This window comes from Archocentrus centrarchus, chromosome 12 (assembly GCF_007364275.1).
Source record: "Archocentrus centrarchus isolate MPI-CPG fArcCen1 chromosome 12, fArcCen1, whole genome shotgun sequence".
Taxonomy (NCBI): domain Eukaryota; kingdom Metazoa; phylum Chordata; class Actinopteri; order Cichliformes; family Cichlidae; genus Archocentrus; species Archocentrus centrarchus.
The window spans coordinates 10029767-10043242 of record NC_044357.1 but is presented as its reverse complement, the minus strand read 5'-3'; the positions used below and the strand labels follow the sequence as shown (position 1 = coordinate 10043242).

The 13476-nt window shown below is 41.4% G+C and overlaps 1 protein-coding gene across 1 annotated transcript; it reads right to left on the bottom strand.

Moving 5' to 3' along the window:
• Window positions 1–2551: 2551 nt before the first annotated feature.
• trim69 (tripartite motif containing 69) lies at window positions 2552–6260 on the bottom strand. The gene is made up of 6 exons (XM_030742234.1): window positions 5559–6260; window positions 5064–5159; window positions 4605–4838; window positions 3883–3905; window positions 3682–3797; window positions 2552–3592 (listed from the first exon to the last, which is right to left on the bottom strand). The coding sequence occupies exons 1-6, from the start codon at window positions 6192–6194 to the stop codon at window positions 3048–3050; spliced, it is 1650 nt and encodes a 549-aa protein (XP_030598094.1). The 5' UTR covers window positions 6195–6260; the 3' UTR covers window positions 2552–3047.
• Between the last annotated feature and the right edge of the window lie 7216 nt (window positions 6261–13476).

Sequence of the window (13476 nt, the reverse complement as noted above, 5' to 3'; positions counted from 1 at the left end):
AGTGCAGAGGATCAGCGCAGAGAGGACAGTGACTTACTGATTTTCAGCCAGACGTTAATGATGAAAGGTGGATTTTTGCTGTGAACAAACTTATGCTTATAAAAGCAGATGATGAATCAGCTGACTGCCTTTCAATTTCAGATTATTTGAGAGGTGTGTGTGTATGCCAGATCCCTGGTGAGTTTCAAGAGTTGAAAAGACTTCTTTTCATTTCTTTGAAGATGTTTCGCCTCTCATCCAAGAGGCTTCATCAGTTCTAAAACCAAAGCTGGCAAGTCCCAGGTATTTAAACCCTGGTGAGGGCTGTCTCCTTTACAGGTCGTAGTTGACCCACTATTGATCATTGTGATCACTGTGGCCTCTACATTGGAGAAACCAATCAGCCACTCCACAAATGCATGGCACAACATAGAAGAGCCACCTCGACAAGACAGGACTCAGCTGTAGTTCTGCTCCTAAAGGATGAAGGACACTCTGTTTGAGAATGCCAATGTTCACATTTTGGTCTGGGAAGACAGAGAGTTTGAAAGAGGGGGAAAAGAAACCATCTATGTGAACCATCTTTGAACAGAGGTGGTGGCTTAGGACACCAAGTGCAAGCCACCTGTAGTGCAGTCCTAAGATCCCTTCCAAGGCACCTCAACTCCCAGTTGCACCTTACTTCAGGTGACCTCAAAAGCCCACATGATAGCATCGGGCAAGGCCTCATAGTGGTTTTCCCTGAAACCCTTGGTGGTAATGACCATGCCTTTTTTCACAACTTGGTTCCCGTAATGGCACACCTGATCAATAGTGGGTCAAAGGGCAAGCCCCAGCTAGGGTTTGAATACTTGGGACTTTGCACCTTATGGTTTTAGAACTAAAGAAGCCTCTTGGATAAGAGGTGACACAGTCAACGAAATTGAAAGGAGTCCAGTCGCCCTTTTCAACCTCTTGAGACTATCATGACGTGGATGACTGAAATCTGCACACACACACACACACACACACACACACGTGCACACACACACCCTCGGTGAGCCTTTTCAAAGATGCATGCAAAGAGGTATCTCAGAGGCATCATCCAGCTTTGTTTGAAACTTAGTATGAAACTCACGTTGCACCTTTCTTTCTTTGTACCCAGATGTAACCATGCTCTGACAAGAAGCTGCCAATGCTTCCTACCTTGGTTACCAAGCTGCATCCATGGGTGAATTGCACATAGACAGATATTACCATATAAAATTAAACAAACTTGAAAGTGCCAAAAACTGCACTCCAGTTGAGGCTGGCTCCAAAAACAAAAAGCATGTTTACTGCCTGGTACAAACACAGTTTTGGCCTCTGTACATAGATCCCCCCTTCATTATCAATGCAGGTGGGTGAATCTTTTTATAGCTAACTCATCCATCTGGATATTGGAGTTAGGGGCGTGCTCAACATTGTCTGCAAGGCCTCGCCTACGATAATTAGCATCACCGAGCCCGACCTCTAGTGTCTGTGTTTGTACTGTTGGTGCCTATTGGAGCATTTTGAATGGAATTATATGACAGATAGGCCTAATATGGCTTGCTGTGTGATGCAGGTCACCAAAGACCTTCATGCTGATATTAGTGTTTTATTGTTACTTAGAGCTAATTAGCAAGTGTATGTTTCTGTGCGTTGCATGCGTGCAATTTATGAATTCAAGTTCAACTCAACTAACAAGCTTGTTAACCAAGCTTGCTACCATTAGCTGATGAATTAACACTCCACCTACTCAGAATATCTAAATATGATAACTTCTGGCTCCGAAAAAGAACATAGGAAAATACTAACACTGAGGCCTCAAAGTGGAGCCAAAACCAAATGTGTAACATCCATCTTTCATATACAGTCTATGGTGAATCCTAGCAAATAGCCACCAGTTAACTCTCTCCTGGTCAAACTGGCCATGATCCTAAAATGGCAATGTGTGAGCCAAATACATTACTCCTGTCACCAGGAGTAATGTATAACAGTTATAACAGTTTTTTTGTTCCAGGCTGCAAACATGTTTCAGTTTTCAGTTCTTCTGTTCTAAAATTGGGTATTTTGATATAGGAGTCTATAAGGACTCTTAGAGACAGCTGTGCATGCATTTGAAACCATCATTTTCTGGTACATTCCCACTGGCCTCACTTGTCATCCCTACAGCATGCTGCTTGTGACCCACTTGTCTAAAGCATTTATACATAATGCTGCAAGTGGTTAAATTAATTAATTAATCAATTAAGGGCACCATAAAAGTTACCCATAAAACATATAAATAATGTAGCGTAATCATGGAGGAGTTATATTTGTTTTAATATTAGAAAGAGCACACTTTGGAATATTGTTTTTAAGTTGTTTTTTTTTTACTTGCAAAATTCTATCTGATGATTGGGTATAACTCATTTACTGTAATAGGCATTGGGATTTTGATCAGCATGTGCTAACATTGCTCTCAATCCACCCATTAGTACAAAGACAATTTAGAGACATTAGACAACTATAAAAATGTGTACACATACAAAAATTCTATTTAACTTGATTTTTATTTAAACATGTGGTACAACCTGCTGTTTGCTATAATTTTTAAAAAAAGTTTCTCCGTGATCCCTGAATGCATCACATCATTAAAATGGTTCGAGTCCAGTATAATTCAGGATATTTACAGAGGTTTACAGGTTATTTACAGAGTAAAAAAAGACACTGAATGTAGTAGAGAAACATGCACAAAGAAGATTATATAAGAGCACATTACAATAATGTCACTACAGTCAGGTAACCGGACAGTTTCACATTCTTCACTGAAGCACAGCTTCTCTGAAATGAAATGTGTGGCAATAGATTCATAGTCTGCAAACTCAACAAAGCAATATAAGAATGTTTATTAGGATACACGTGTTTCTGACTTCTGATTAGATAAACTGCACGGTGCATGTGCACAGTTACAAATCTGCACAAGTCTGTACAGTAGAAGCTGTTTTCATTCATATATGATTTTATTGGTGTCTAGGTACTTTTGGTAACTGTTTGCCTCTTTGTTCTCCCTTTTTTCACAGTGGTTAAATCTTTGGTAAGAAGACTTTGAGAGGCTCGTTTTCATGCACTTTATCCAGAAAGCCCAGATTGAAGTAAGGGTACAGTGTTTCAGTGAAGGTCTCCCCGAAGGTGTAGAGGTGCGTCATGCTCTCTGCATTGTAGAAGGACACCAGGCCCCTCTTGTAATCCAGGTACACACCAATCCTGGCCAGTGGCTCCTCCAGGGACAGAACAGTTGGAGGGGATGTACCTGCCATGTACTGAATCCCATAAGAGAGCGAGATAGTCCAGAAGCCATTAGCTGGAAGGGCTTTGATGACTCCCTTTCTGGGAACTGATTCACGGGCCACCCCCACAGTCCAGACTGTGCTGCTGTAGACTTCAATCTCCCAGTAGTGGCGCCCATGGGTGAAGCCCTGGCTCCCCAGCAGTGACAGGGCGGCGTTAAACCTGTTGGGGTTGTCCTCCACAGTGTGGTTAAAGTTCTGGTAGCGAACACAGGTGAGGGAGGAAGTCAGACTGAGCCAAGGGTTGGCTGTGCTGGAGTTAAATGTAATGGCCGCTGGAACTAAAAAGAGGAAAGGAAGGGCAAGAGAGGAAGTTTAAGGCCAAAGCTTTTTCTTTAATAATGCATTTTCATGCTGAGTACCTGAGTACCTGGATAGATGCTTCCTTTCATGGATTTCCACACTCTGTACTGCAGGGGCCCTGCAAACCGGCCCTCACACAGACTGGGCGGTGTAAACACGGGTTTCTCAAACTTAAGTGGAGGCCTGTCGACGAGAGCAAAGTCAAACAAAAGAGAACAAAAACAGAGCCTTTCAAGGGCAAAATATTCGGCCCCTTTCCCACGCTCACCTCTGGAGAAGTGCTTTGATGCTCTGAAATGACACATGAATAAACACAGGAAAAGAGACAAAAAAGACTGTAATTAGTTTTGCTGTATCTGAAAGAAGAGAAAGCTGTTTTCCACATTACATCAATGTCTGACCTCACATTATCCCACCCTGTGGGATCACCCTGTGGCGGGGGGAAATTCCCGCTGCCTTGGCCAGAGTATGGCCCGGTGCCTGAGCTAAACTCCTTATTCTACTTATTCTGAGATCACTGCATCCTGTCTAAGCTCACAAAGAGCATAAATGTTTCTTTGTTAAAAAAAAAAAAAAAAAAAACTAAACATATACACAACAGTGTTGTTGTCGAGCTTTACTCTTGAAATATTGCATATTGATGTAATCAGATTGCTCATCTTGCTGAGACCACTCTGCAGACTTAACAGGAAAGCCAGAGCGGTCACACCCAGCTCAGCTAAATCTTGAATGTTGATGTTGGAGTCTGTTTGACCTGCTGGCACAAAAACATATGTCTGCTACATAATAGAGTGAAAAACACCTAATTTTCTTCCTAAACATTGTGTTTGTGTAAAAAGAAAAAAAAAAAAAGTGATAAAAATGTTTTGGAAATAGATTTAAAATCACGAGCTCAGCATTTCTTGGCTTAATCAACCTCAGAGCTGACTCATCACGCTGGTAATAACTTCCAGATGAATTGCGCTGCACGTATACACAAACTAAGCTTACCCGGAGCAGAGTGAATGGGTCCTGCTCTTTCAGTTTGTCCTCTATCTCATGGACAGCCCTCTGCAGACGGGAAATCTCCACGCACAGCAGGGCCTTGTGCTCATCCAGGCGAATCAGCTCTCTTCGCTCCTCTGTCTTCAGCTTCACCTGCAGAAGTTTCTCCTCCTGGTAAAGAAACTGGTGCAGGTCGCTGAACTGGGCCTCGATGCGCTGCTTCAGATCAGCAGTGTGCTCCTGAGTGGGAGATGCACATTGTAACTGGGAGCGATCATCGGTACATTTAAAAAGCCAAAGAGTTTGTGCACACATACACAAAATCATGAAATCCATGAGCGGGATGAGACAGGAAGCTTTGGTTCAAATGGGTCAGCCTGGATATTTATAGTCATGCAATAGTGATTGTAGTGTGCGCAGTGTAAATAAATGCTAATGTTTTGATTCTGTTGTGTTTCCTCTCACCTTTAGCTTCTTAACCTCGTCTTCAGCTTCTCTGTCACACTGCAGGGCTATGTTGAGCTCAGCTTTTAAGGAGTCCATTGAACTGTGTAAAGATGCCTGTCAGGACAAAGACACAACATCAAAGCATACCGACTCACAACACATTCAGTGTATCATCTAGTCTTATTGTTGTTGCCAGGAAACAAGTAATTGGAAGATACAGATAAAGATTTTATATGTGCTAAATCAGAGCTGACTTTTTCTTTGAGCCTAACCAGGAAGGCACAGCAGTGATTAACAACACAAGAGGATGCATACTTGCAATACCATACTTGCATTTTTTGTTTGTTTGTTTCTTAGTTTTTGTATGACTCTATCAAATTCAAGAAAGAAAGAAAAAGTTCCTGAGAGGCAGCCAACTTTATGAAAACCCTGCGTTAAACCCTATTAAGAGTAATTTTGACTTCCTGCTGAACATTTAACTACTGACAGACATTTTATTAAAGCTTAACTTACCCTGTACTTCTGTTCTGCCTCCTGGACACACACCATGGTGTGATTTCTGTGCTCCTGGGAGATGCCACACACCAGACACACCAGCTCCTGGTCCTCCTCACAGTACAGTTTCAGCTCCTCCCTGTGCCGGCTGCAGCGTGCAACTGGTGCAGGAGCCCTCTCTGTCACCCCAGCATCTGGTAGGCAGGCTCCAGTCCCACTCTCCTCCAGACCTTGACAGTAACTCTCCACTATGTTGGCCACAATACGGTTGGGTCTGTAGATCGGTCTGGGGAACATCTTCCTGCACTGAGGGCAGGAACCGTTTCCACCTTGCCCGACGCCCCGCGGCCCTGCCCAGTAACCCTCAATGCAACCCTGGCAAAAGGTGTGATCACAGGGCAAGGACACTGGCTGCTTGAAAAGATCCAAGCAGATGGAGCAGGTCAGGTCTCTGCTGATTCTGTGAGCTGAGCTTTTAGCTACTTGTCCAGCTATGGGAGGTTGTCGCAGCTTTTCCATTGCTGTCTGCACAGCAAAGTCTCCTTCTTTAGGTTTCCAGCTTTTTTTGTCTGGCTTTATCCCCTGGTTTACTTTGTCCAAGTTTTGCAGAAAAACTGACTGGATTTTCTTCACTTCTTTCTGATTCTTGCTCATTCCTTTGTCTTTAGTGTTTTCCTTTGTTCTCACGGTACTGCTGGACTTCTGTGTCCTTCCTCTCCAACAGAGTGTGACACCAGTCTCTAGGCCTCCAGTTTTCCTGTTGCTGCAGGGAAAACAAAGGGGCGGTGCAGAAGCAGCCTGAGCCTCTCACATCTAGATCAGATAGTAAGGGGATCTCAGAGGGCCCCCCTTTTCCCCCTCAGGCTGACGTCAATCAGGAAACCGAGGCGGACCGTGGATATTCTTTTCTTGGCACGTTTGTCAAGTAAAGTCTGCGCAGAAAGTTCCTGCTTCACTAAACTCTTAATCTGCTCTATGAGAAATGTAAATCCAGTTGATGTGACTGTGTGAGTGCACGAATGTGCGTGAGACAAAGAAAGCAGGAAAACATCTGTGAGGAGTAGATGGATTTCAAGTTTCTGCTGTCTGCCAAGTAAGTAAAGGGTAGATAAGTAAAACAAGACCATTCAAAATTATACACACAGAAAGCACCACAAGAGACAGAGCACTGCAGGTATCCCGTGAGCTCCCTTTATCCACAGTGGCTATAATAGCAGATAATGTCTAGTAGAGCTTATTTAAAAATTCAACCTGAGTGAATGATTTGTGTTTTGTTTGCCAAGACTCGTATCAGCAGCACCACATGGAGAGACTAAATATTACAGGATGTTACATCAAGCTAATCGCACTGTAAATTAGACATGCTGTGATTATTTACTGGAACATAATCACAGGTCGGGGGGGGGAAACCACGGCCAGATTACATAAATGTTTATAGTGAGTGAGGGGTTGTTAGTTTTTGTTTGTTTCTTTTTTTCCTTTAATCAGCCTGTTTTATATGTGGTAGTGTTTGGATTGGTGCACAATCAGTGTTTAACACTTAGAACTGCGTTGTGGCTGATGGCTGCATGAATATACCTGAAGACATGATCGTCTTCTTTTATAGTCTTGTGCTACATGAAAGGCTAAGCCTATTCTCTGCCTCTGTTATGAGAAACAGCGACATCTGGTGTCCAAAGTGAAACTTAAACTAGAACCAAACTTAAAATTGTTACAGATCAATAAAATGAAAAAAGGTTTTGAAAAGCCAGACAAAATCTGGGCGCAGCATACTGAAAATGTAAATTTATAAAAACAAACAAACAACTGACTTATTGATTTGATGAAAAGAAGCAAAAAAATAATAATAATAACTGGCTAAACGACAGGTATAATTGCTTGTGTTAGATGTTTAACAGCGGTGTTTGTTTCTTTGTTTGAATGTAGTATCAATTGATGGGTGGAAAGCAGGAACCATTTAGAGCACCGAAAGGAAGTCAGAATTTTTTTTGTATTGAATCACAATACAATTGTTTTAAATGGAGGTGGACGAAGTGTTTTGATCCTTATTTAAAAGTAGCAGCATCACACTGTGAAATTAGCCTGCTGCAAATAAAAGGCCACACACTATACTAATGGAGACTTATTATTAGGTACACCTGTTGAACTGCTTGTTAACACAAATATTTTATCAGGAATTAATTGTGTGGCAGCAACTCAGTGCAGTTAGGCATGTAGACAAGACAACCTGATTAAGTTAAACCGAGCATCAGAGTGGTAAATAAAGGTGATTTAAGTGATCTTCTGGGATTTTCCCACTCAGCCACCTGCAGGCTTTACAGAGAATGGTCTGAAAAAGAGAAAATATCCAGTGAGCGGCAGCTCTCTGGGTGAAAATACCTTGTTGACTGAGAATGGCCAGACTGCTTCGAGTTGATGGCAAGGCAACAGTAGCTCAAATAACCACTCGTTACAACCAAGATATGCAGAAGAGCACACAACACATTGAACCTTGAAGCAGATGGGCTACAGCAGTGGAAGATGCTGGTGGTGTAATGGTGCGGAGCAGCAACTGAGCATAAGTTAAAAGCTGCAGCCTACCTGAGTATTGTTACAGACCGTGTCCATCCCTTAATGACCACACAATGTCACAAAGCTCAAATGATCTCAGCCTGTTTTTTTTAATATGATGATGAGTTCACTGCACTCAGATGGCCTCCACAGTCACCAGATCTCATTCCAGTAGACCACCTTTGGGATGTGGTGGAACAAGAGATTCACATCATGGATGTGCAGCTAACAAATCTGCAGCAGCTGTGTGATGCTGTCATGACGTTATGGATCAAAATCTCTGAGGAATGTTTCCAACACCTTGTTGAATCTGTGCCACGAAGAATTGATGCAGCTCTGAAGGCAAGAGGGGGTCCAACCTGGTACTAGCAAGATGTGAATAGTAAAGTTGCAGATGATCCTATATTATTGGATCATAATAATTGATTAAATTCTTAAATTTGAATTGTTATAGGAGACCGGGATACACCATGATAAGTGCTACCAACAAATTTATATGTATTTGGTTTGGAGTCATCACAATGTAGTCATGCCAGCAATAAATAAGAAAAAAAAAACAGGATTATAAATATTCATCTCTGAATTTGTCGAATTGTCATAAATCAGATTTAATGAAAATAAATTTTCTCGTCTTCTCTTCTGTATTTTTGCTCTGTCTGTCTCAGTGCCTCTTATCTTCCTACAGGTTTGCCTCACTGCTGCAGACACTTAAGTTATTTTTAGCAACGCAAGCTCCAGAGAGCCTCCAGTTTCCCTGGTGCCTTACACATGAGCCCTGAGTTTAATTGAGGGTGTGTGTTCAGTGCAGATGTGCACCATGCGTGCGTGTGGGAGTTTCTTTTATTTTCTCTCTTGCCTCATGAATATTGCATTTTTTTTTCTCTAAATTTGCCACAAACACTCACATGCATGGCTGCACACATTTATGCACATATTCACCCTTTTGTCTCCAGCGCTGCCACAAATATCCACTGCTACCCCTCTGTAAGTACCATAAGAGACAAACCTACCTGTTTCTGCAATATTATTACTATATACATCAAAGGGTTTAGATTTAGTATCTAAGGATAAACACCTGCACATGAGCGCATGAGGTTATACAGCCTCATAACAAAGAGCACACTAGAAGTTTGTTTACATGATGCAGTTCTTTCACCAAATGTTTGATAAAATGAAAATAAAAAGGAGCTGATATTAAAAATCAACACATCCTTTCAAAGAAAAACTGGGTCCTTTGAAGACTATTGTCTTTAGTGGTAATACATGTAATAACTAGCTTATAAATAACAAGTATTCTGTTAAAAACAATATGTTACAGGTGTTAGTAGATATTAAAAGCTGCAGGCTTGTTTTTCTTCAGTGTCTGTTTAGAGACAGGATCTTGTCCATGCTGGAGGCTGCATTGTGTTTTGTTTTGTTTTTGTTTTGTTTTCTTAGGTAGCAGGAGACGTATTTCCTGGAATACAAAGATTCCTTCCATACAGACGTCTTTTATCCTCTTCCCATCAGCCTTTTACTTCCACTACTTTTCTGCCAGTTTAACTTTTATTACTTAAGATGCCAACATTGCTGCTGGATTTTTGTAGTATGGGTTAAAGTGGGTCTGGGGAAAAAAAAAAAAAAGACTTTTTCCAGTTTAATAATCCAGCTGAAATTCTTTAAACTTTCTTTTTCAAAGCGAGTGTGATGTGGCCGAGTACAACTTCTTCATTTACCCTTCATTCACCCCACTCAGATCTTTGACCCACGAGGCTTCGTAACATTGAAGGCATTTTAACATTTTAATTAACTCAACAACCCTAATCCCTCCCCTGTGTTAATTATGTACGTGCTGCCCTGAGCAGCTTGGAAGATGTTGCCGTGGTCATTCTTATTAGGGACCCCTGAAGGTTACAGGTTAATTACACTCAGTGCCATCATCTTATTATTTTCTACCAAAGCCTCATGAATGTGGAACGCACCAGATAAATGTTTCATATCAAGCTGACTTTCTTCTCTTTCCAGTTATTGCACATCATAACTAATGCAGCACATACAGCATGTGTGACCTGGTTTTTTGTAGGGTTACTTAATTGGATGTCTTTGTAGTGCATGATATTTAATGTTAATGTCAATGTGTGTGCACATTTTATTTATTTATTTTGGCCATGTGCTACAACATGCCGCAGTCACAGAATCACTGCAACAACAACAAAAAGAATTATGAGATCATTTTCACACTGTGTGATAATAAATTGTCTCCTACTTCTAAAAATATTAATACATGAATTAAAAAATGTCCGTCTTTGTTTTCTCTTCTTCCCTCTTGCTCTGTCTGTCACCTCTTCTCTCTCTCTCTCCCTTTCCTCACCTGCAGGGTGAAGTGTAGCTACAGGACCAGCCTCCTGGGTTCAGATATCCCACCTGTCTCCAATCACCTCGTTACTTCAGTGAATTTATGGATGGGTTCTTAACTTTGTGTTTTACTTAGCTTTTGATTGTGATCCTAATTCTGGTCACTCATCCCCTCTCTGTTTGCCCGGGAAAGGAATCCTGAAATGATCTGCCTTGAGAAGGTACAGGATATTCACCTTCTACTTACCTGCTCTCCCTCAGCTGGAATGTTTTCCTGTCAAGAAAATTGCTTTTCCTTCACCTGACAAGGATGACCTCTTATTTCCTGCTTCTAAATTCAGATAAAACTCAAGATTAAGATTAAGATTAAGATAGTGTTTATTTGTCACATGCACAGTTATACACAGTACAATGCACAGTGAAATGTATTTTGTACCTGCAACCATATATACACACACATATAAATAAGAAGAATAAAAAAAAAAAAAAAAAGTAATTCACACTATACACTATACTCTATATACTATACACTATACACACTTTTATAAATTATAATATTTACATTGTGCAATAATGGTCCAGTTAGGGCTCAGAGTTGAGCAGACGGATGGCTTGTGGGTAAAAACTCTTCTTCAACCTTTCAGTCTTAGCCCTCAGGCAGCGGTAACGCCGGCCTGATGGGAGCAGGGAGAAGAGAGAGTGTCCGGGTGGCTGGGCTGTTTTAGGATCTTCATGGCCCTCAGCCTGCACTGCTTGGTGTAAATGTCCTGCAGGTTGGGGAGGGTGGTTCTGATGGTCCGTTCAGCTGAACGAACCACCCTTTTTAGGGCCATGAAGTCCTGCTTGGTGCAGTTTCCCATCCAGGTGGTGATGCTCCCACGCATGATGCTCTCGATGGTGCAGGTGTAAAAGTTCCTGAGCACCTTGAGTGGGAGCTTGAAGTCTCTCAGCCGCCTGAGGAGGTAGAGACGCTGTCTGGCCTTCTTCACAGTGATGTTTATGTGATGAGTCCAGGACAGGTCCTGTGAGATGGTCACTCCCAGGTATTTGAAAGTGTCCACTCTTTCCACCTCAGCACCACTGATGACAAGTGGATGGTAGTCCCTCTGCTGCTTCCTGCTGAAGTCCACGATCAGTTCTTTTGTTTTGCTGACGTTGAGCAGAAGGTGGTTCTCCTGGCACCAGTTCTCCAGGCGGGAGACCTCTCTCCTGTAGGCTGTCTCTCAAGTTATTGTACTCAGCCCTATAAACCTTAGAAACGTGGATGGCATTACCTTGGCCTCCAGTAACACTGTGAGGAATTTTGGAGTCATTTTTGAGCAGGATATGTCCTTTAATATACATAATGTATTAAGCAAATATGTAGGACTGCTTTCTTGCATTTGCGCAGTACTCCTAAAATTAGAAACATCCTGTCTCAGTGTGATGCTGAAAAGCTAATTCATGCATTTATTACTTCTAGGCTGGATTATTGTAATTCATTATTATCAGGCTGTCCTAAAAGTTCCCTGAAAGCCTTCAGCTGATCCAAAATGCCAGAGTGGGAGTACCAACTCAGACTAGAAAGAGAGAGCATGTTTCTGCCATGTTGGCTTCTCTTCATCGACTCCCTGTTAAATCTAGAACTGAATTTTAAATCCTTCTCCCCACATACAAGGTCTTGAATAATCAGGCCCAATCTTATCTTAAAGACCTCATAGTACCATAGTACCAGTATCATAACAATAGTACACTTTGCTCCCAGACTGCTGGCTGACTTCTGGTTCCTAGAGTATTTAAGAGTAGAATGGGAGGCAGAGCCTTCAGCTTTCAATTCAGTTCAATTCAATTTTATTTATATAGCACCAAATCACAACAAACAGTTGCCTCAAGGCGCTTTGCATTGTGGGTAAAGACCCTACGATACAACCCTTTCAGGCCCCTCTTCTGTAGAACCAGCTCCCAGTTTGGATTCAGGAGACAGACACACTCTCTATTTTTAAGATTACGCTTAAAACTTTCCTTTTTGATGACGCATATAGTTAGGGCTGGATCAGGTGACCCTGAACCCTCCCTTAGGCCTAGGCTGGTGGGGGGTTCCCATGATGCACCTCTTCTTTTAAAGATTGTACTAGATTGTCGATTTGGTCATTCTGAAAGTTTTTGCTATCTGATAGATTTATTTAGGTTTTAGCATAATCATAGCCTCCTTCAGTTGCACTGATGTCCATTTAGACCTCATATTGGTAGTTCCAGTGAAAAGCTACCAAATGCCACTTCAGAATTTGGCCTCACCTGGCCATGAAGCAGCTTGTTGGTCAAGTGCTTAACTACATTTGAGCCTCTGAAAATCAGGAACTGTGTATAAAAATGGCTCTAATTCCTAAACAGTTAATGCATTTTTTTTCTTAAACTCTTTAAATTAAAGCTGAAAGTCTGTACTTTAATCACGTATTGATGGTTGAATTCAAATCCACTATGGTGGTGTACAGGGGCAATCACAAAAATCGTTATCATTCAAATATTTATAGACTTGTAGGCGAGGAAGAGAGACGACAACAACAGATTATATATACTCACACTTACATTAATCATAGTATTGTTCCTATAAAAGACAGAATATCAGGTACCTTCAGGTTTTCAATGAAGTTGTATTATAATTGTTACTTTTCATTTTTCCAGTGAAGTAATGTGCACTCTATAATGATTAACAACACATGTCTAATTATAGACAACTAAAAGTTGGCTAGGTCCCATCAAACATTTGTGCCCAGGGGGTCTACTACCAACATAATAAACCATTAGTTAGTCATCTCCAAGCATAATCAAACATGAATGTTTGATTATGCTTGAATGAATGTTTAAATGTGTGTGTGTGTGTGTGTGTGTGTCAGACTATCCTTGACAGTACAGTGTGTGACTTTCATAGAATTTAAAAGGAAGCACTTTAACAGAGTATTTTGGGAAGCTTCCTGTACTTGTATTCATTTACCTTTCAAGTTGATACGATACCATAGATAGAAACTCGTGCAGAGAGCGGGAGCTATAATTTCACATTTCAAAGTCAAAATAA